The sequence below is a fragment of the Anomaloglossus baeobatrachus genome, chromosome 8 (assembly GCF_048569485.1).
Source record: "Anomaloglossus baeobatrachus isolate aAnoBae1 chromosome 8, aAnoBae1.hap1, whole genome shotgun sequence".
Classification (NCBI taxonomy): Eukaryota; Metazoa; Chordata; class Amphibia; order Anura; family Aromobatidae; genus Anomaloglossus; species Anomaloglossus baeobatrachus.
The window spans coordinates 56,405,628-56,426,598 of record NC_134360.1 but is presented as its reverse complement, the minus strand read 5'-3'; the positions used below and the strand labels follow the sequence as shown (position 1 = coordinate 56,426,598).

General features: G+C 43.3%; 2 protein-coding genes across 3 annotated transcripts in view; one reads left to right on the top strand and one right to left on the bottom strand.

The window, feature by feature from the left end:
• GRM2 (glutamate metabotropic receptor 2) overlaps positions 1–12,795 on the top strand; it is a 40,183-nt gene extending 27,388 nt beyond the window's left edge. The window contains exons 2-6 of one of the 2 annotated variants that reach the window (XM_075321638.1): positions 3,830–4,437; positions 6,458–7,295; positions 7,700–8,763; positions 9,737–9,905; positions 11,989–12,795. In XM_075321638.1, coding sequence (XP_075177753.1) covers positions 3,988–4,437; positions 6,458–7,295; positions 7,700–8,763; positions 9,737–9,905; positions 11,989–12,062 — 2,595 coding nt within the window. In that variant the 5' untranslated portion in view covers positions 3,830–3,987 and the 3' untranslated portion in view covers positions 12,063–12,795. Of the gene's footprint in view, positions 1–3,829; positions 4,438–5,889; positions 5,967–6,457; positions 7,296–7,699; positions 8,764–9,736; positions 9,906–11,988 lie in introns of those variants that run through there. The other variant, XM_075321640.1, reaches the window with a different exon arrangement.
• A 2,986-nt stretch (positions 12,796–15,781) lies between these two features.
• The window catches only part of RRP9 (ribosomal RNA processing 9, U3 small nucleolar RNA binding protein), a 40,026-nt gene continuing 34,836 nt past the window's right edge, over positions 15,782–20,971 (bottom strand). Inside the window, 3 exon segments of the mRNA XM_075320791.1 lie at positions 15,782–15,953; positions 19,779–19,852; positions 20,095–20,174. Of these exon segments, the coding sequence (XP_075176906.1) occupies positions 15,863–15,953; positions 19,779–19,852; positions 20,095–20,174 (245 nt within the window). The 3' untranslated portion in view covers positions 15,782–15,862.

Sequence of the window (20,971 nt, the reverse complement as noted above, 5' to 3'; positions counted from 1 at the left end):
TCCATACATATCACAGGGAAGTTTGAACCCCTCATTTATAAGCCAGACCCAAAGATTTAATATTCCCTACTGGTATCCGAGCCATCATTGGTGTATAAACCTCATCAGTGCCCTGATCTGGCCATATGATTCTGCAGCACAGAGTATTTCAGGACACAAGGGAGCTTATCTGGGAGTTCATAGACAATTACGGTACATAGTGGAAGAAGCAGGGTCTTCAGCAGCACAGAGGAATTAAGGAGAGGGGCGTGCTTGTTAAATAGGAGGTCACAGAATGAGAGTAATATATGGAAGTAGTGTTCTCTATGCAGCACAGAGTATTTCAGGACAACATTGTCTGTCTTATTAGTGATATCAGTAATAATATCAGTAGGGAACAGTGACCTCAGCCGGAGAGTCGTTGCTGTTCTTGCTCTCGTGCTCTGTCTCTGTATCATACTATTATTTTATGTGTTGTGCCAGGTTTGGGGGTGATCATGAGACGGGTTTGATGGGAGAAGAACATTCAATTCTCCATCTCCTCAGCCTCTCATGAGATGGTCAGCAGATAAGACGAAATTCCAAGTAGCTCCATAACAGGGGACTGTTGCATGTCACAGTGTATGTAAACTTCCATAAACTTCCATAGTGTATGTAAACTTCTGGTTTTAGCTGTGTCAGACATGTGCATATCAACCCAAGAACAAAAGCAAAACACCTTGTGGAGATGCTGGCGGAAGCTGGTAAGATTGTGTCATTATCCACAGTGAAATGAGTACTGTATCAACAAGGGCTGAATGGCCACTCTGCCAGGAAGAAGCCATTACTCCAAAAGAAACATAAAAAAGTCAGATTAATGTTTGCAAATGCACACAGGAACAAAGACCTTAATTTTTGGAGACATGTCCTGTGGTCTGACAAAACTAAAATTTAACTGTTTGGCCATAATGACCATCGTTACGTTTGGAGGAAAAGGGAGAAGCTTTGAAGCCTAAGAACACGATCCCAACTGTGAAACACGGGAGGCAGCATCATGTTGTGGGGTTGTTTTGTTGCAGAAGGGACTGGTGCACTTCACAAAATAGATGGCATCATGAGGACAGAAGATTATGTGGCAATACTGAAGCAACATCTCAAGACATCAGCCAGGAACTGAAAGCTTGGGCAGAAATGGGTCTTCCAAATGGACAATGACGAAGCATACTGCCAAACTGGTTACAAAGTGGCTTAAGGATAACAAAGTCAATGTTTTGGAGTGGCCATCATAAAGCCCTGATCTCAATCCTACTGGAAATTTATGGGCAAAGCTGAAATGGCCGGTGCGAGCAAGGCGACCTACAAACATAGCTCAGTTACACCAGTTCTGTCAGGAGAAATGTGCCCAAATTCCTACCAACTATGGTGAGAAGCTTGTGGAAGGAGATCCAAAATTTGTAACCCAAATCATACAGTGTAAGGGCAATGGTACCAAATACTAATGAAACGTATGCAAACTTTTCATTTTGCAGAAAGTAACAAAAATGCCTTAAAACATTCCCTCTCTCATTATTCTGGCATTTGGCAAATATAAATAATTTTGGTTCCTAATTGATCTAAAACAGAAAAGGTTTATTCTGATTTTATGTGAGATAGTGAGAAAAACCTGCAGATGTGTCTTTATAGCGAGGGAAGGAAAAACCTGCAGATGTGTCTTTATAGAGAGCAGAGGGTAACTTCTGGTTTCAACTGTGTATATATACATACATATATATATATATATATATATATATATATATATACACAGTATATACCATTCAGCTGAGTGAAGCAGAGAACCCAGCTCTTGTAGCTTGTGGGACGAGATTATTAGTTTAGTTTTCCTTTTAGTTTATTTTTGCCGTTAATGATTTTCTGTTATATTCCATCCCATGCACATTCTCCTGGATACACAGTGGCCTCCTTCTGTGCAGTATAATACTATGGTTATCCATCTACTCACAGAGCTATACAGGTACAGATAGTACTGCCTGCTTGTCTCTGCATGTCAGTAATGTAGGCATGGATAGTACTGTCTAATTGTCTCTCTGTAAATAATGTGAGTACAGACGGTATATGAAGTAGATACAGAGAGGACTTTCTCTCTGCCCTTCCCTGTATATGATGTAGGAAAAGATGATGCTGCCTCTCTGTCTCTCCCTGCAAGTAATATAGTACAGATAGTATTGTTTCATTGTCTCTGCTTGTAAACGATGTAAGTGTAGATACTACTGCCTAAATGTGTCTATCTGAAAAAAATAAGGATACAGATTTTATTAAAAGTGTCTCTGTAAATTATGTACAGTATATACAGATAGTACTGCCTCCCTGTTTCAATCTGCAATTGATCTAGAAACAGACAGTACTCTATCCTTGACTCTTCCTAAAATTGATCTAGGTACAGATAATAATGCTTTCATGTCTTTTCCTGTAAATTACATAGGTACAGCTAGTACTGTCTTACTGTATCCCCATATAAATGATATGCAGTACTTTGCTTGTGTCTCTCTGTAAATAATGTAGATTCAGATAATACTGCCACAAAGTTGTTTATCCCTGTATCTTTCTGTAAATGTATAGATAAAGATAGTACTTCGATCCCCCCACAACCCCTTCCCCTGTCACTCCCTGTAAATTATGTAGCTACAGGTAGTAATGTCTCCCTGTCTCTTTTTGTAAATCATGTTGAAAGAGATAGTGCTTCCCTTTTATCTCCCTGTAAGTGTACAAATATTACTGCCTTCCTTTCATTGTATGGAAATAATGCAGGCAAAGATAGTATTGTCTCTTTTTGTAAATTATGTAGATACAAATTATTCTTCCCTTGTCTATGGCAATGGATTTAGTACTGCCTCCCTGTCTCACTCTGTAAATGATGTAGGTACAGATAGTGCTGCCTGCCTCTCTCTACATTTAAATGGTGCAGGCACAGATAGTATTGTCTCTTTTTGTAAATGATGTAGATACAAATTATTCTTCTCTTGTCTATGGCAATGGATATAGTACTGCCTTTCCGTCTCTCTCTGTAAATTATGTAGGTACTGATAGTGCTGCCTTCTTCTCTGTACTTTTATATTATGCAAGCACGGATAGTATTGTCTCTTTTTGTAAATGATGTAGATTCAAATTATTCTTCCCTTGTCTATGGCAATGGATATAGTACTGCCTCCCTGTCTCTCTCTCTCTGTAAATTATGTAGGTACTGATAGTGTTGCCTTCCTCTCTCTACTTTTAAATAATGCAGGCACAGAAAGTATTGTCTCTTTTTATAAATTATGTAGATACAAATTTTTCTTCTCTTGTCTATGGCAATGGATATAGTACTGCCTCCCTGTCTCTCTCTCTCTGTAAATTATGTAGGTACTGATAGTGTTGCCTTCCTCTCTCTACTTTTAAATGATGCAGGCACAGATAGTATTGTCTCTTATTATAAATGATGTAGATACAAATTATTCTTCTCTTGTCTATGGCAATGGATATAGTACTGCCTCCCCGTCTCTCTCTCTGTGTAAATTATGTGGGTACAGATAGTGCTGCCTCCCTGTCTCTCTTTCTGTAAATTATGTGGGTACAGATAGTGCTGCCTCCCTGTCTCTCTTTCTGTAAATTATGTGGGTACAGATAGTGCTACCTTCCGCTCTCTATTTTTAAATGATGCAGGCACAGATAGTACTGTCTCCTTAGATCTGTGATAAATGAGCAGTTATATACCTGTCATAAGGTCATATAGGCTGCCATTTATTGAGAGTATAGACATCTCATTTTGTTGTACTTCCTTCACCTCTAGTCAACTTTCTCTTTTTCTCACTTTCTCTCTTGCTCTCTTTCCATTCAGGATAAAAGTTTGGGGGTCACTCCCTGGGTTCTCTATGCCTCCTCCATTTCTGCCTAGTCATTCACCCAAGTCCCCCAATTCCTGTGTCCTTTTCTCCAGCAGCCCCTGAAGTGATTTCTCAATATCTGACTTTCACATCCGACCGTCTGGTTGAGCCAATGGCTATTCTCTTCTGGACGCTATTTTTCCTTCCTGTCTTTACCACTGAAAAGAGCAGCAAAATCCCCAGACCAGAGATCCGCATTGAAGGAGATCTGGTCATAGGGGGTCTCTTCCCCGTCCATGAAAAAGGAGGTCCGGGATCTGAGTGTGGACGCATGAATGAGCAGCGGGGCTTGCAGCGGCTGGAAGCCATGCTTTTTGCTTTAGATGCCATTAACAGGGACCCCAAAATCCTTCCAGGACTTAGGCTGGGAGCTCACATCCTGGACACATGCTCTAAAGACACCTATGCTCTGGAGCAAGCCTTGGAGTTGGTGCGAGGATCATTGACTCGAGGAGACGGTCCTCAGTACCTCTGCCCAGATGGATCCTACGCCATCCATGGGGAGACACTCACAGCGATCAGCGGAGTCATCGGAGGGTCGTATAGTGATGTCTCTATACAGGTAAATGTATGGAATGAAACATCCTATGCAAAGAGTGATGAGTGCGCCATCACAGTCCATTGTACAGCAGCTCAACATATCACTGCCACTGAAGAATGTAGGTACAGATAGTGCTGCTTCCCCGACTCTTCCTGTAAATCATGTAGCTACTGATAATGTTGCCTTCCTGTCTTTCCCTGTAAAACATGTACCTATAGATAGTGCTGTCCCCCTGAGTCTTCCTTGTATATGCAGTAGACACAAATAGTACTGCCTCTTTGTCTCCTCTTGTATATGTTGTAGATTCAGATAGCAGTGTCTCCCTGAATCATCCCAGTGTATGATGTTGATACAGATAGTACTGCCTCTTTGTCTCTTCTTGTATGTTGTAGATACGGATAGTACTACCTCCCTGTCTCTCCTTGTCCATGTTGTAAGTACACAACGTTCTGTCTCACTGTCTCTCCTTGTATATATTGTAGATACAGATAGCACCACCTCATTGTCTGTCCTTGTGCATGTTGTAGGTACAGATAGTATTGCCTTCATATCTCTCCTAGTATATGATGTAGATACAAATTGCACCACCTTCATGTCTCTCTATGTATATGTTAAATAGTACTGCCTTTATGTCTCTCATTGTGCATGTTATAGATACAGATAGTACCACATCCTTGTCTCTACATGTATATGTGTAGATACATATAGTACCACATCCTTGTCTCTACGTGGATATGTTGTAGATACAGATAGTAATACCTTATTGTATTTGATGTAGATACAGATTGTACTGCCTCCTTGTCTCTCCATGTATATGTTGATACAGATTGTACTACTTCCATGTCTCTCCTTGTGCATATTGTAGATACTGATAGTACTGATTCCATGTCTTTTCTTGTATATGTTGTGTATACAGATAGTAGCGCCTTTATGTCTCTCCTTTTATATGTTGTAGATACATATAGTACCACCTACTCGTCTCTTCGTGTATATGTTTTTTATACAGATGGTGCCACCTCTTTGTCTGTCCTTGTATATGCTGTGGATACAGATAGTGCTACATCCTTCTCTCTCCTTGAATATGTTGAAGATACATATAGTACTACATCATTGTCTTTCCTTGTATATGTTGTCGATACAGATAGTGCCATTGCCTTGTCTCTCTTTGTATATGTTATAGATAAAGAAAGTACTGCCTCTTTATCTCTCAGTGTATATGATATAGATACAGATAGTAATGCCTCCTTTTACATTTCATAAATACAGATAGTACCACTTCCTTGTATCTCTGTGCATATGTTGTAGATACATATAGTACCGTCTCCTTGTCTCTCCATATATATGTTGTAGATACAGATAGTACCGTCTCCTTGTCTCTCCATGTCTATGTTGTAGATACAAATAGTACCGTCTCCTTGTTTCTCCACGTATATGATGTAGATACAGATAGTACCACCTCTCATTTTCCATCAGGCTATGCTGCAGCTTAGCAGATGATTGAATGGAACCTCTTCATCCGGCATACAAAACCCATCTTCATATACCTATCAGTGAGTTGTAAGTTAATAATGGGGGTTCTTCCTTGAGAACTTTCATCTAGTATCCAAAGTATGTAGTTGATCTGATATGTGTCTCTCAGGGGATCCAAAATTTCACATGATAGGATGGAGGGAAATGTGTGCATCTGCACAATAGATTGTTTTTTTGCAAATTTAATTTACTTATCTCGAAATTTATCTATAATCTAGAAAAGATCATCTGAAATGAAAATCAATAGAAATACAATTTTCAGAGCATTCCCTCCTATCATAGTCAATGTGACTGACGATTCCCAGGAGAGGACATATAGTGACCGCCTGAGGGGCTTCATTATGTTTAATTAGTGTAATATCTTAACTTGTATGGACAGCGCCGTAGGAGGCTATCGTGATGGTCCATCTAGTCTGTAACCAACACTTAGATTTACAACACCATCCCTCATGACCCCCTGAGTGATATCCCATATAATAAATGTTCCTCGTATTTTCTCCATTTTCTCCAGGTTGCCAACCTCTTGAGGCTCTTCCAGATCCCACAGATCAGTTACGCCTCTACAAGTGCCAAGCTTAGTGATAAGACCCGCTATGACTTCTTTGCCCGCACTGTGCCTCCTGACTTCTACCAAGCCAAGGCCATGGCCGAGATCCTTCGCTTCTTCAACTGGACCTATGTGTCCACCGTGGCCTCTGAAGGGGATTATGGTGAAACGGGCATTGAAGCCTTTGAGCAGGAGGCGAGGGCTAGAAACATTTGCATCGCTACCTCCGAAAAGGTTGGACGGTCCATGAACAAAAAGACTTTTACCAGTGTCATTCGTGCTCTCCAACAGAAGCCTAGTGCCCGGGTGGTCGTGCTCTTCACCAAGATTGAAGATGCCCGGGAACTTCTGGCTGCTGCCCAGCAACTGAATGTTTCCTTCATGTGGGTAGCAAGCGATGGTTGGGGAGCGTCGGAGAGCGTGGTGTTTAGAAGCGAAGAGGTGGCTGAAGGCGCCATTACCATTGAGCTGGCATCTTACCCACTGTTTGAGTTCTCCAGATATTTCCAATCTTTACACCCCTTCAATAACACCAGGAATCCGTTCTTCAGGGAATTCTGGGAGAATAAGTTTAATTGTCAGCTCAATTCTTCAGACTGTTCCAGGCATTCCCTGCAAGACGTCAAGTTTGAGCAAGAATCCAAGATCATGTTTGTGGTGAACGCGGTGTATGCCATGGCTCATGGTCTGCACAACATGTACCAGACCTTGTGCCCCAACGTCAGTAGCCTCTGCCCCGCCATGAACCCGCTCAATGGACGTCGCTTCTACCGGGACTACATCCTCAATGTGAAGTTCGATGGTGAGTCGATTCTTCTTGGGCAATTGGTCACGGACTTTGACTTTCTTAAACCTTTAAAAGGTATTCCCTTCTTAGAATAGAATGATTATGGGCTATATCATAATTATCTGAAATGTGGACCCCAAACTTAACTGCAGAGTGTGGACCCCCAACACTTTTCCCATATGGGGAAGCAAATGTTGACATAGGTGTATGCAGAGAATTAATGGATGGGGAGGTCCTCCTACACTTTTATTGGAGTTAGCTAAGCAAGCATGATCCACTATTTCTATAACTTCCATAGAAGTGAATGGAGAATACTGAAAGTACCGTAGATGAGTAGTAGGAATATCATCATCTATATTTGTCTCTCCATAGATCATACCCAACATATCTAATAATAATTGTCTTTTTATTTTCTTCAGCTCCATTTCCTCCACCGGACACGCGAAGCATCGTGAGATTCGACAAGTTTGGAGATGGAATTGGTCGTTACAACATCTTTAACTTCCAAAAAACAAATGGACATTATCGCTACCTGAAAGTTGGCTACTGGGCCGAGGAGCTGACACTCAATACTAGCCGGATTCCCTGGGCACGCAGCTCAGTGCCAGTGTCTCAGTGCAGTGACCCTTGTAAGAAAAACGAGGTGAAAAGCATGCAGCCTGGAGACGTGTGCTGCTGGATCTGCATCCCCTGCCAGCCACACGAGTACTTGCTCGATGAGTTCACCTGTAAAGACTGTGGCCTGGGCTACTGGCCCAATGTGGACCTCAAGGACTGCTTTGAGCTTCCTCAGGAGTATATCCGCTGGAGTGACGCCTGGGCTCTGGGTCCCGTTTGCCTCTCCTGCCTGGGTCTTCTTTCCACCATGTTTGTTATTTGGTTGTTTGTCCAGAACAACAATACTCCCATTGTGAAGGCCTCGGGGCGTGAGCTCTGCTACATCCTTCTAATCGGAGTCCTGCTCTGTTATGCTATGACCTTCATCTTCATTGCTAAGCCATCCACTGGGATTTGCACCCTCCGTCGTCTTGGACTCGGCACGTCTTTTGCCATATGTTATTCAGCGCTATTAACCAAGACCAATCGCATTGCCCGTATCTTCAATGGTGCCCGCGATGGCGTCCAGAGACCTCGGTTCATAAGCCCAGCCTCCCAAGTTGGCATCTGCTTGGTACTCATCTCCTGCCAGCTTCTTGTGGTGTTGGTGTGGCTACTTCTGGAGCCAGCAGGTACTCGCAAGGAAACTGCTCCGGATAAACGCTATGTGGTGACACTGAAGTGCAATAGTGGGGATGGCAGCATGCTGGTGTCGCTCTCGTATAACGTCCTCCTGGTTCTGCTGTGCACCCTGTATGCATTCAAGACCAGAAAGTGTCCCGAGAACTTCAACGAAGCCAAATTCATTGGATTCACCATGTACACCACCTGCATCATCTGGCTGGCCTTCCTGCCCATCTTCTACGTCACCTCCAGCGATTACAGGGTAAGAACCTACCTCTGCAATCAGAAGGAGCCATATGTAATAATCAAGGGTATAAATGGCAGATCTATATGGGAATGGTTATTTATAATAGCAGAGATATCTTAAGTCTCTGCACCCAAATACAAACGTTGTATCAGCCCTTCACCCATTAATAATACTGATGTCTTCTTTTTTAGAGCATTTTTTGAGCTCCTTCAAACACTAGGTAGAGTCTTCACCACGTATAGCTTTACCCCCAGTGTATAGATCAGTGATACATGTAATCTTGAGACCCCTCCCCAAAGCAAAAACTAATGGAGTAGCTCTTAGTAATGCCTCACGCCAACAAATGGACCCTGATTATTAGTCTCCAAATCTTCCACCATCTCTCCACACTTATGGCTTCTCCTTCTGTCTTTTTCCCTCATCCTCCTCTTCCCATGGAACATCTCCACCTTCCACCACCATTTTTCTGCCCCTTCCTCCACGGATCATTGTGATAGACTAAAACAAGCCATTAAGTTCCCAATCACCATTTAGGGGGTCAGAGTAGGTACCATGTGCAGATAAGTGCAGTCCCCTAGGATGATTGAGGACGATCACAATTACGGCAAAGGTTCTTGACCTCTGGGACCCCTCTTGTGTCATCAGCGGAACGATCCTTTCTAGTCGAGCTGTAGTTTGCCTTCTCTTCTTGAGGGAGTTTTAATTGGGATAGTGGGTATAAAGTTGTCTTCCATCATTAAGAGGTGAGACCGCCCTTCCCCCATGCCATGTTCCCTGCCTGACACCCTGGTGCAGATACAATGTATAGCTCCAAGATGTATATATCCTCATGTAACATTATATTGTATAGCAGTGTATGTTTTCAGTCAGGGTGTTAGGACTTTTCTTTTTCATTTACATTTCGCCATCATACTATGACGATCATTTCTTATTTTCACTGTACGATCAGATTACATGGTGCCTCCTGACTATTTCTGCATCATTTTAGGTCCAGACGACAACCCTGTGCGTGTCGGTCAGTCTCAGCGGCTCTGTAGTCCTGGGATGTCTCTTTACTCCAAAGCTCCATGTTATTATGTTCCAGCCACAGAAAAATGTCACCAGCCACCGCAGTGCCACCAACCGCTTCAGTGCCACAGGAGCAGGAGGGTCACATGGTAAGTATGAGGAGAGCTCAGCTGCGTTTTTAGGGCACTAAGCATCTTGATAAATATCTCAGCCCCTCCTCTGTGCATGCACTACATCAGGTTTCCTGTATAGAGTGTATCCACCATTGGCAGTCATTACCGTGCCCATGGTGGTACCGAGCATTTCATAACCTTATTGAATTAAAGGGACTTTATCAGCACATCATGACTATTCACACCAATTACAGGCGTCGTGCATTATGGCGTGGCTAATCATTTAAACACACCCTCCCACCTGCTGGTTTTCGATCTGTCTCCTCCCTTCTCTAGCTCTATGACGTTAGAGCTGTCAATCACAAAAGATAGCGTGGCAGAGATAGAAAACCACCAGTGGGAAGTTGTATTTAAATGATTAGCCCCAACAGTTCGAGTGCCTGTACTTAGTGTGAACAGTCATGCTGTGCTGATAAATAGGAATAACGTTTGGAACAGCATTCTAAGTCCGAACTGGGTGCAAAAACCTAAAAAAACATCACTATGGGGAGATAAGGTATGCACACCAGTGACTATGCAAGGGGAATACATGAAATAGCAGAAACTGCTGTGTGAATACTGACTTGAAAAATCCAATAGCTATATGCAAGAGTGAATATGTGAAAAATGAAATCTGCATTACTGCCATGAACATATGAATCAAGAGAAATTTAGCTACTGAATTGATCAATGCAATAGAGCCCCAACACTACGCCAAAGTATTTCTCCACATATTCACACTTGCATATAGCTATTGGATTTTTCAAGTCAGTATTCACACAGCAGTTTCTGCTATTTCATGTATTCCCCTTACATAGTCACTGGTGTGCATACCTTATCTCCCCATAGTGATGTTTTTTTAGGTTTTTGCACCCAGTTCGGACTTAGAATGGTGTTCCAAACGTTATTCCTATTTGTTAGTATTTTTTCGTTTGTGAACCCTCCCCAACCACACCTATTGCCAATCCATATCATACGCATAAATAGCCTGGGTCTCAGCTTCCCATACACGGTAGGTTTTTTAACTGCATGAGAGGACACACACAAGCTAGGGACCCCAACGTAGAGAAATACTTTGGTGTAGTGTTGGGGCTCTATTGCATTGATCAATTCAGTAGCTAAATTTCTCTTGATTCATATGTTCATGGCAGTAATGCAGATTCCATTTTTCACATATTCACACTTGCATATAGCTATTGTATTTTTCAAGTCAGTATTCACACAGCAGTTTCTGCTATTTCATGTATTCCCCTTGCATAGTCACTGGTGTGCATACCTTATCTCCCCATAATGCTGTGCTGATAGCCATTATAGCATTAAAGGCAGTCTATGAAAAGCTGGGTACCGCCATGGGCACGGTAATGGCTGCCAATGGTGGATACACTCTGTGCAGGAAACCTGATGTATTTGGTGTGAACTGTCATCCTGTGCTGATAGAGTCCCTTAAAATATTAGTGTCAGGCCTGGGCTTATATTTGTAAGGGCACTGTAGGGGTGCAGGGCATGCTGTGACTTATGGTTAGGGAACAGTTGGGGACACGGGTTTGCCTGACCTTGTTTTAATGAATCACTAGAGGATGGAAACTCAACAATTGTGTAGGAACAGCCGCGAGCCCCTCCATCACTCCCAACCCTTGTGAATAGCCTGCATTAGCTCTTACCAGGAGAAGCATCTTCATTATTCAGGCTGAAAGCAGAAAAGGGAATCACTATAGAGAAGTTCCCATATGCTGCTGCCATTAACCACAGCTCGGATGTGGAGAAATGCAGAGCGAGGATCACAAGCCCCTTCTCCATTGTCATTTGCTCACTGCCCCTCCTGCCCACAATGCCCCAGGGGCTCTTTTAATGGGTTGATTTAAACTCATGTCCCTCCAGAAGCTGCTGGCGAGCCATTAACCTGCAGAGACAGCGCATCCGCTCTAACGAGGGACTTAACAAACCGCTCATTAATGCTCCCCCATGTAGCTCTAAAGGAGAAAAACAGAACTTATCAGCCCCATTAATAACCCATAGAAAAGCTACAGAAACACCAGTCTGCCCCCATAAAGCTGCTGAAATAATTGTGTTGCATTTGCAGGTTCAACCGCACAGTATGTGCCCACCATCTGCAACGGCCGAGAAGTGGTTGACTCGACGACCTCATCTCTCTGATATAAGCCCCAGGGCTGATGATGTCATGATGACATCATAGAAGCGTCAGGCCTCACGTGGATCTGTAGATGTCTGGAGACTGACTGGTCATCAGGAAGGACTCAACTCCGACACCAAAACTTTCCTTATATCTTCTTGTACTGTTGTTTTTGGTCCTAACATGACCTGTGCCACAGGAAATATTGGGTTGCCCTAAAGGATACGGCCCCAGCCAAGGAGGAATACCATGAGGCCAAAAGACAGCGTCCAGCTTTTACAGAAGAACTATGTTCAGGACAAACGGTGGCTGAAAAGACCCAGCGTCTCCAGACGTCTACAGCAATGGTGTAATCCAAATAACAATGGATTGCAGAGACACGGTCGTGACAACAAAGGTAGAAGGAAAAGAGCAGAGGCCAGGAGAGGACAAGGAAGATGGAGGAAACTGGAGGCCACAAGGACAAAAAAGGAACACCGGGATCCAGCAAAACCCAAAATATCCAAAGCGTTTCCATGTTCTGAACTAATTCACTTCTAATGGTGGGACTGGAGACTAACGCAAACTGTGGGGTCCGATGAGGACTCCTAGGCCCCCACACAAGGAAACAGGCCACACATTATGTGATGATCAGACAATATATTTCCCTCCTTATCTTATTTGCACTAAATCAGAGAGATCAGAATTAAGTAAAAGCGAGTAGAAAAAACAAGACTTTCTAAATAAACTGGATGTGATATTACAATTATGTAAATAAAATGTTATCGACTAAAACTCAATGTACTGGGGGAGTCACTGTTGCTTATCCTGTATTATTCTCCATAGCTGCACTCACTATTCTGCTGGTGGAGTTACAGTGTACATACATTACATTACTTATCCTGTATTATACTCCAGAGCTGCACTCACTATTCTACTTGTGCAGTCACTGTGTAGATACATTACATTACTTATCCTGTACTGATCCGGAGTTACATCCTTTATTATACTCCAGAGCTGCACTCACTATACTGCTGGTGCAGTCACTGTGTACATACATTACATATCCTGTACAGATCCTGAGTTACATCCTGCATTATACTGCAGAGCTGCACTCACTATTCTGCTGGTGCAGTCACTGGTATACATACATTACATTACTTATCCTGTATGGATCCTAAGTTACCTCCTGTATTATACTCCAGAGCTGCACTCACTATTCTGCTGGTACAGTCAGTGTACCTACATTACTTATCCTGTACTGATCCTGAATTACATCCTGTATTATACGCCAGAGCTTTACTCACTATACTGCTGGTGCAGTCACTGTGTACATACATTACTTATCCTGTACAGATCCAGAGTCCCATCCTGTATTATACTCCAGAGCTGCACTCACTATTCTGCTGGTGCAGTCACTGTGTATATACATCACATTCTGTACTAACATCTTTTACAGAAATACCATTTATTTCATATTGCAGCCATTATGCAGGTTAGATACTCTCCAGGTAATTGACTATTCCCAATACCTAGCACTCCTCCATGAGGCAGAGGTTATGTTTTTTTGCTTGCTGTGATGTAGGTCAGGGCTGCAGAATCCTCATCTTGTGGTCGCTGCCGGGCCCTCATCCCTCTCGGTGGTTGGCGATCACACTGTTGCTGGAAGCAGAGCTCTGCTCCTTCTCATCATGATCATCAGACCAGCAGAACCCAACAGCCATTACCCAAGATAGAATCGTATGTGTTGTGTCCCTTTTTGCTTTCTTGATACATATTCTATTATATTAGCTTTAGCAGCTACAGCCTGACACTAATCCAGAAGTATCTCACATTCTTCACCGAATCTGGTACTTTCCTATCATAAAGCTTCTTCTGTATTTAATGAAAACCAGATTTATAAAATCTTAGAGCGTTGCTTGCTGTCAGTGAATGGAAACTGTTTAAATCAAGAAGGTGAAATCCTGTCTTGCTCAGTCACTGCACCACAGGGTAGAACCCTGTACACACTAGACTTGGGACATTCTACAGATGTGAATGTAAATGCAGAGACGGAAGAGTCATTAACATAAACCAGCCAGCAGCAGACACTATAGGGTTAATCACGGGAATAATCTGGTTAAAATGATTTCCTGTTCCAATTTCTAGCTAAAAAGTCTCAAAAACAGCCCCTGTGCCACATTTATTCAGATTCTAGCACCTCAATGGACATATTTGCACAGTGTTAAATGGACTCACATTATTTAATGATGTTGGAAGGAAAAGAAAAGGGTTGAAAATTCTCAGAAGTTACATCACCGTGGTAAATTTGGTGCATCGGCTCCTTACATTTTAGAAGATTATTAGCTTGGCTGATAAGATCAAATGGAGACACCTAGAGGACAGTGTGAGTACTGCACTCAGGTAAGACTATCCCTATAAACAAGGCGATGATTTACCCAAAGATGTTAATCAATCACCATTAGCAAATCTGTTGCATTTAGTTCCAAAATTGCATTCAAATATCTCCTGCTGTAGGTACTCATCACTTAGGAAACTTGATGAAAAACGCATGAAAAAAACCCACCACGTATGCACATAGTCTATGTGCATACGTGGCGGGGGTTTTTTTTCATGAATTTTTCCTTGTTTCTTTTAAATCAATAAAAGCAAAAACAAAGCATCCCAGCAAAGTCTATGAGAATCGTGACTTGCTGTGCACACATTGCTTCTTTTTTCCTTGCAGATTTTGTTGCTGAAAAAAGAAGCAGCGAGTCAATTTTTTCCGTGTTTCTATGATCCCCTGCAATGCTTTATCTCTACAGGGGATTATAGCTCAGCACTTCACCTCACACCGTACATACAGCATGGTGTGTGAGGCTCTCCGTAGCTCAGTAACCTGGGGTCGTCATTGTGATGACCCAGTGTTACTATGGCAGCGATAGGGTCCCTGTGATCGCATTACAGGGAGAGGTAAGAGATCCCTCTTTCTGCCTTCTGAATGCGGTGATCACACCGATCGTAGCACTCAGGGGGTTAAACTGCCAGGAGTAGTGCGGATACTGATCCAAGCAGTGAGCCGGGTCCTGGCTGTAAAATCAGCCAGAGACCTGGTGGTGATCAAGGTGGTACAGCGCAGGAACCCCCGCAATCGCCATAATGTAAAAAGCACAAAAAGCAGGAAAAATACACAAACACAAAAAAAATGCAAGTTTTTTCAGCCGAAACATACTTTTTTGTGTGCAGAAAATAAGCACACAAAAAAGCAAAGTGGGCACAAAGCCTAAGAGGTAAAAAAGATTAATATTGAGCAGCAAGATCAACTTGAGGCCTAAGGGTTAAACTTCTGTTAAACATAAATGACATTAATCTAGTACCCGCCATACGTGGCTTCAACAGTAGTATTTCCATCATCTGCACCACCCATGTGCATCAATATAAGATGTTGGCGTGGCGGCTCATCTCCATCTGCAAGGAGTTTGTATGTTCTCCCCGTGTTTGTGTGGGTTTCCTCCGGGTTCTCTGGTTTCCTCCCACACTCCAAAGACATACAGATAGGGACTCTAGATTGTGAGCCCCGATGGGGACAGAGTTGCCAATGTATGTAAAGCGCTGCGGAATTAATAGCGCTATATAAATGAATAAATATTATGTTAAAAGAAACTTCTATGATTAGAGCCCATGAATTACCCCACTGACCAAATGAATAGTCCGGCCCATCCCAGTGGCACAGTCGACCTGGTTTTGATATAAATAAGTGGGGAAAAAAAAATCAAACTCAAAATCAGGATCAACTGTTTTATACAATAGAATCTGAATATTCAACAAAAATATAATATATGAGGAGAAAAGAAATGATGATGACTCAGGAGCCTTCGGCGAGCGGCGTCTTCCTCCTGAATGGCATGATGTACAGTCCGTTCTTGGCTGGTTTTAATCTCCACCAGCGCCCAAGTCTTAAAGACAATAAAAGAAAAAAAATGCAATGAAATTAAAAACACTGAATGTGAAAGTGAGAATTAATGGCGACTTAATTAACCCCTTCAGCCCCCGGGCACTTTCAGTTTTTGTTTTTTGCTCCCCTTCTTCCGAGAGCCGTAACTTTTTTTATTTTTCCGTCAATCTTGCCATATGAGGGCTTGTTTTTTTGCGGGACAAGTTGTACTTTTAAATGAAACCATACGTTTTACCATATGGTGTACTGGAAAACAGCAAAAAAATTCCAAGTAAGGAAAAACTGCAAAAAAAAGTGTGATGGCACAATAGTTTTTAGGATGTTTTATTCACGGTGTTCACTGTATGGTAAAACTGATTTGTGGGTGTGATGCCTCAGGTCGATGCGAGTTTGTAGACACCAAACATGTATAGGTTTACTTGTATCTAAGGGGTTAAAAAAATTCACAAGCTTGTCCAATAAAAGTGGCGTACGTTTTGCGTCATTTTCCGAAACCCGTAGCGTTCTCATTTTTCGGGATCTATGACTCAGTGACGGCTTATTTTTTGCGTCTTGAGCTGACGTTTTTAAATGGTACAATTTTTGCGCAGATGCTACATTTGATCGCCTGTTATTGCATTTTGCGTAAAAGTTGCGGCGACCAAAAAACGTAATTTTGGCGTTTGGAATTTTTTTGCCACTATGCCGTTTACCAATCAGATTAACTGATTTTATATTTTGATAGATCGGGCATTTCTGAACACGGCGATACCAAATATGTGTATATTTATTTTTTTTTAACCCTTTAATTTTCAATGGGGGGAAAGGGGGGGTGATTTGAACTTTTAGGGGGTTTTTTGTTATTTTTTAAAACTTTTTTTTTTATTTTACTAGTCCCCCTAGGGGTCTATAGCGATCGGCAATCCGATAGCTCTTCCCTATCTGCTGATCACAGCTATAAACAGCAGATACGGTCACTTCCTGCTTCACTGGCCTCCGGGCCGAGTGAAAACGAAAGGGATTAGTCATAGCTGCAGGCGTCATCACATGACCCTGTGCTACCATGGCAACCACCGAAAGTCACGTGATCACTCACGTGACTTCCGGTGGGGGCGGCGGTAAGTAAAAATCGTGACTGTGCGTATGTACATCTCGCTGCCAGACTTTGGCAGCGAGATGTAAGGGGTTAATGTTACGGGTGGAATGCGATTCCACTCGCAACATGCAGGCACACGTCAGGTGTTGAAAACAGCTGATATGAGCGCCGTTCGCCGCATACTGCCCGCGACAGGGGGCGGGGCTTAGCGGCACACGCTCCATGACGGAAAGATCCGTCAAAGGTAGTTAAGGGGTTTAAAGGGAATTTGTGGCAGTTTTCATTTTTGCATTAATATCATTTATCTTTAAATTCAATATAAAATGAGTTTAAACTTGTATTGTTTGTAACATATTTCTGCAGCAGCTGGGGGCGGACATTTATACAACACTTACCACAAATATAGCAACCCCCCAGACACAGGAGACTGCGGTGGGTGTCTGGTCACACCCGCTATACTGTGAGCTGGCACATCCCCTGGGGTGTCCAGGCTACACCAGTCACTAGAGGAAGAGCCAGGCGCCTTTTGTGTGATGAAGTTTGCTGAGTTGTGTTATTAAGTCCATCATGCGTGATGCAGTCCTGTGAGCAGTGTATCTAAGCCTGTCATGCGTGATGCAGTCCTGTGAGCAGTGTATCTAAGCCTGTCATGCGTGATGCAGTCCTGTGAGCAGTGTATCTAAGCCTGTCATGCGTGATGCAGTCCTGTGAGCCGTGTATCTAAGCCTGTCATGCGTGATGCAGTCCTGTGAGCAGTTTATCTAAGCCTGTCATGCGTGATGCAGTCCTGTGAGCAGTGTATCTAAGCCTGTCATGCGTGATGCAGTCCTGTGAGCAGTTTATCTAAGCCTGTCATGCGTGATGCAATCCTGTGAGCAGTGTATCTAAGCCTGTCATGCGTGATGCAGTCCTGTGAGCAGTGTATCTAAGCCTGTCATGCGTGATGCAGTCCTGTGAGCAGTGTATCTAAGCCTGTCATGCGTGATGCAGTCCTGTGAGCAGTGTATCTAAGCCTGTCATGTGTGATGCAGTTTGGCAAACTATGTATCTAATCCCATCATGTTCAATACAGTCCATGTATATAAGCTTATCGTGAGACAATTCATCTACTCCTATTGTGCCACAGAGGCCATGTATCTAATCTTATTGTGTGTGATAGTCTTCTGTGCCATGCATCGTACCCTACTGTGCGACAGTGATCATGTATCTAATCCTATTGTGTGTGATACGATGCATCTAATCCTATCATGCGCCACAGGTCATGTTATCCAATCCGATCATGTGTGATACACTGCCTCTAATCCTATTATGTGATAGCGGCCATGTATCTAATCCTATCATGTGTGATCATTGAACAGCGCAGCGCCAAATACAGTGGAACCTTGGTTAACAAGAACAATCTGTTCTGGGACTGTGCTTGTTAACCAAGTTACTCGTTCAGCAAAGCAAGATTTCCCATAGGAAATCATTGCAATGCAGACAATTGGTTCCACAACTTGTTAAATGTCCCATCCTGGTCCCCTATTGTGCCATTCCAAACACGCACAAACACAGACGCACACGCACACACACAGATTATGCTCACCTTACCTTCCATCACCGGCCTCCTTGTAGTTCGCCCGTACAGGATGTGTATCGGGTAACCATCACGACCGATGCCGGACCTTCCGCTCCCAGCGCATTGACGTCAAGGGCAGGAGCCGCTTGCCTCTGATTGGCCAGCGTGCTGCCTTTGAGTAGCGGCTGGCAGGGTAAGTTCCTCCTTCGTCGCTATGGTTGCCGATACACATCCTGTAGCAGCGAACTACAAGAACCATGAGGCCGGCGATGGAACGAAGGTAAGATGAGCATAATGTGTACCTTCCTTTTCCATCGCCGGCCTTATGGTTCTCGTAGTTCGCCGCTACAGGAGGTGTATCGGCAACCATAGCGACGAGTGAGGAACTGGTCGCGATGGTTACCGATACACATCCGGTACGGGTGAACTGCAAATTCCTTGGAGGCCGGCGATGGAACGGAAGGTAAGGTGAGTATAATGTGTGTGTGTGTGTGTGTGTGTGTGTGTGTGTGTGTGTGTGTGTGTGTGTGTGTGTGTGTGTGTGTGTGTGTGTGTGTGTGTGTGTGTGTGTGTGTGTGTGTGTGTGTGTTGGTGTGGACTGCAAGAGTGGGTTAGAGCGTGGTGGATGTACGGAACCGGAAGTGTGTGCAGTGAGTATTTTGCTCGTTCAGCAAAGCTATCTCGTAAACAGTGTTACAAATTTACAGAAAGCTTTGCTCGTTAAGCGAAATACTCGCTAAATGGGTTACTCGTTAAGCAAGGTTCCACTGTACCAGAATTAGCACTGCCAGCCGTCCTCAAGGATACGGTCCACACCTTAGTATCACTTTGCAGTCACGAGCAAGGTGTCTGCACTGTGAACCTAAACTTCATCTTTTTGCAAATGCCCATAAGAGAAAAGCAGTGATGTCACTCGCGAGCAGACCCCGCCCACATTTACTGCAGTCGTAATGCAAGCCAACAATATACTGTGTTTTCATGGCAAATTTCAGCAGCTGTTTCAGAGTGTATGAAAGTGGAACATTAAGAGTAAAAATATTTAGAATCATTTTACATATTCTCATTGCATAAAAAAAAAAAAATATAAATAAAAAAAATATTTTTTTTTAATTAAAACATTTATACTTTACATGTTTTCAGTTGTGAAGGACAGGCTCATGTCAAGAAAGAGTAAAGAATGCTCTGGATCTCACCTGTGTTCTTGCCCGACTCCAGCAATGAGGAAATCAGCAGAGCTGGAAAACTGTAAACTGTTCACAAACCCGACCTGCGGACATGCAGAAGGTGGAGACTTAAAATCAAGAATCACGTACTCCCCCTTATACCAGCCACGTGTCATCTACAGGAAGACGCAGCCACTTCCCAAACAGCAGCCACAATATTTGGTGGAGAATGCGGGCACAAATGCATAATTGTATACAAAACCTTATAGGAGGTCCACAGCTCAACCCCAAACTTAAAAGAGACCGTCCAGGAAGGCTGCCATCTTACAATTATAGTGCTACTCACCAGAGGGATGGTGCAGAGCGGCTGCAGACCCCGGAAGTTCTCGCCACATTGCCAGATCCGCACATTGCCATCGTGGGACCCTAGAAAGCACAGTCTAGATTACAAATATTGTACTTTAAGCTTATGATACACAAATGTGGCTTCCACAGCTTTCTCCTGGCTCAGTATAGATGTGAATGGTGCAAGAATATCACTCATACATATCCACTATAACAGTGTTTAGGGGGCCTCCCAGTGGTTGTAAAGTGAACTGCAGTCAGAGGATTTTCCTAGCATGTCACAAAAGAAGGGAATTTTGTTTACTTACCGTAAATTCCTTTTCTTCTAGCTCCTATTGGGAGACCCAGACAATCGGGTGTATAGCTTCTGCCTCCGGAGGCCACACAAAGTATTACACTTTAAAAAGTGTAACCCCTCCCCTCTGCCTTTACACCCTCCCGTGCATCACGGGCTCCTCAGTTTTGGTGCAAAAGCAGGAAGGAGGAAACTTATAAATTGGTCTAAGGTAAATTCAATCCGAAGGATGTTCGGAGAACTGAAAACCATGAACCAAAAGAACAATTCAACATGAACAACATGTGTACACAAAAGAACAAACAGCCCGAAGGGAACAGGGGTGGGTGCTGGGTCTCCCAATAGGAGCTAGAAGAAAAGGAATTTACGGTAAGTAAACAAAATTCCCTTCTTCTTTGTCGCTCCATTGGGAGACCCAGACAATTGGGACGTCCAAGAGCAGTCCCTGGGTGGGTAAAAGAATACCTCGATAAAAAGAGCCGAAAACGACCCCCTCTTACAGGTGGGCAACCGCCGCCTGAAGGACTCGCCTACCTAGACTGGCGTCTGCCGAAGCATAGGTATGCACCTGATAGTGTTTCGT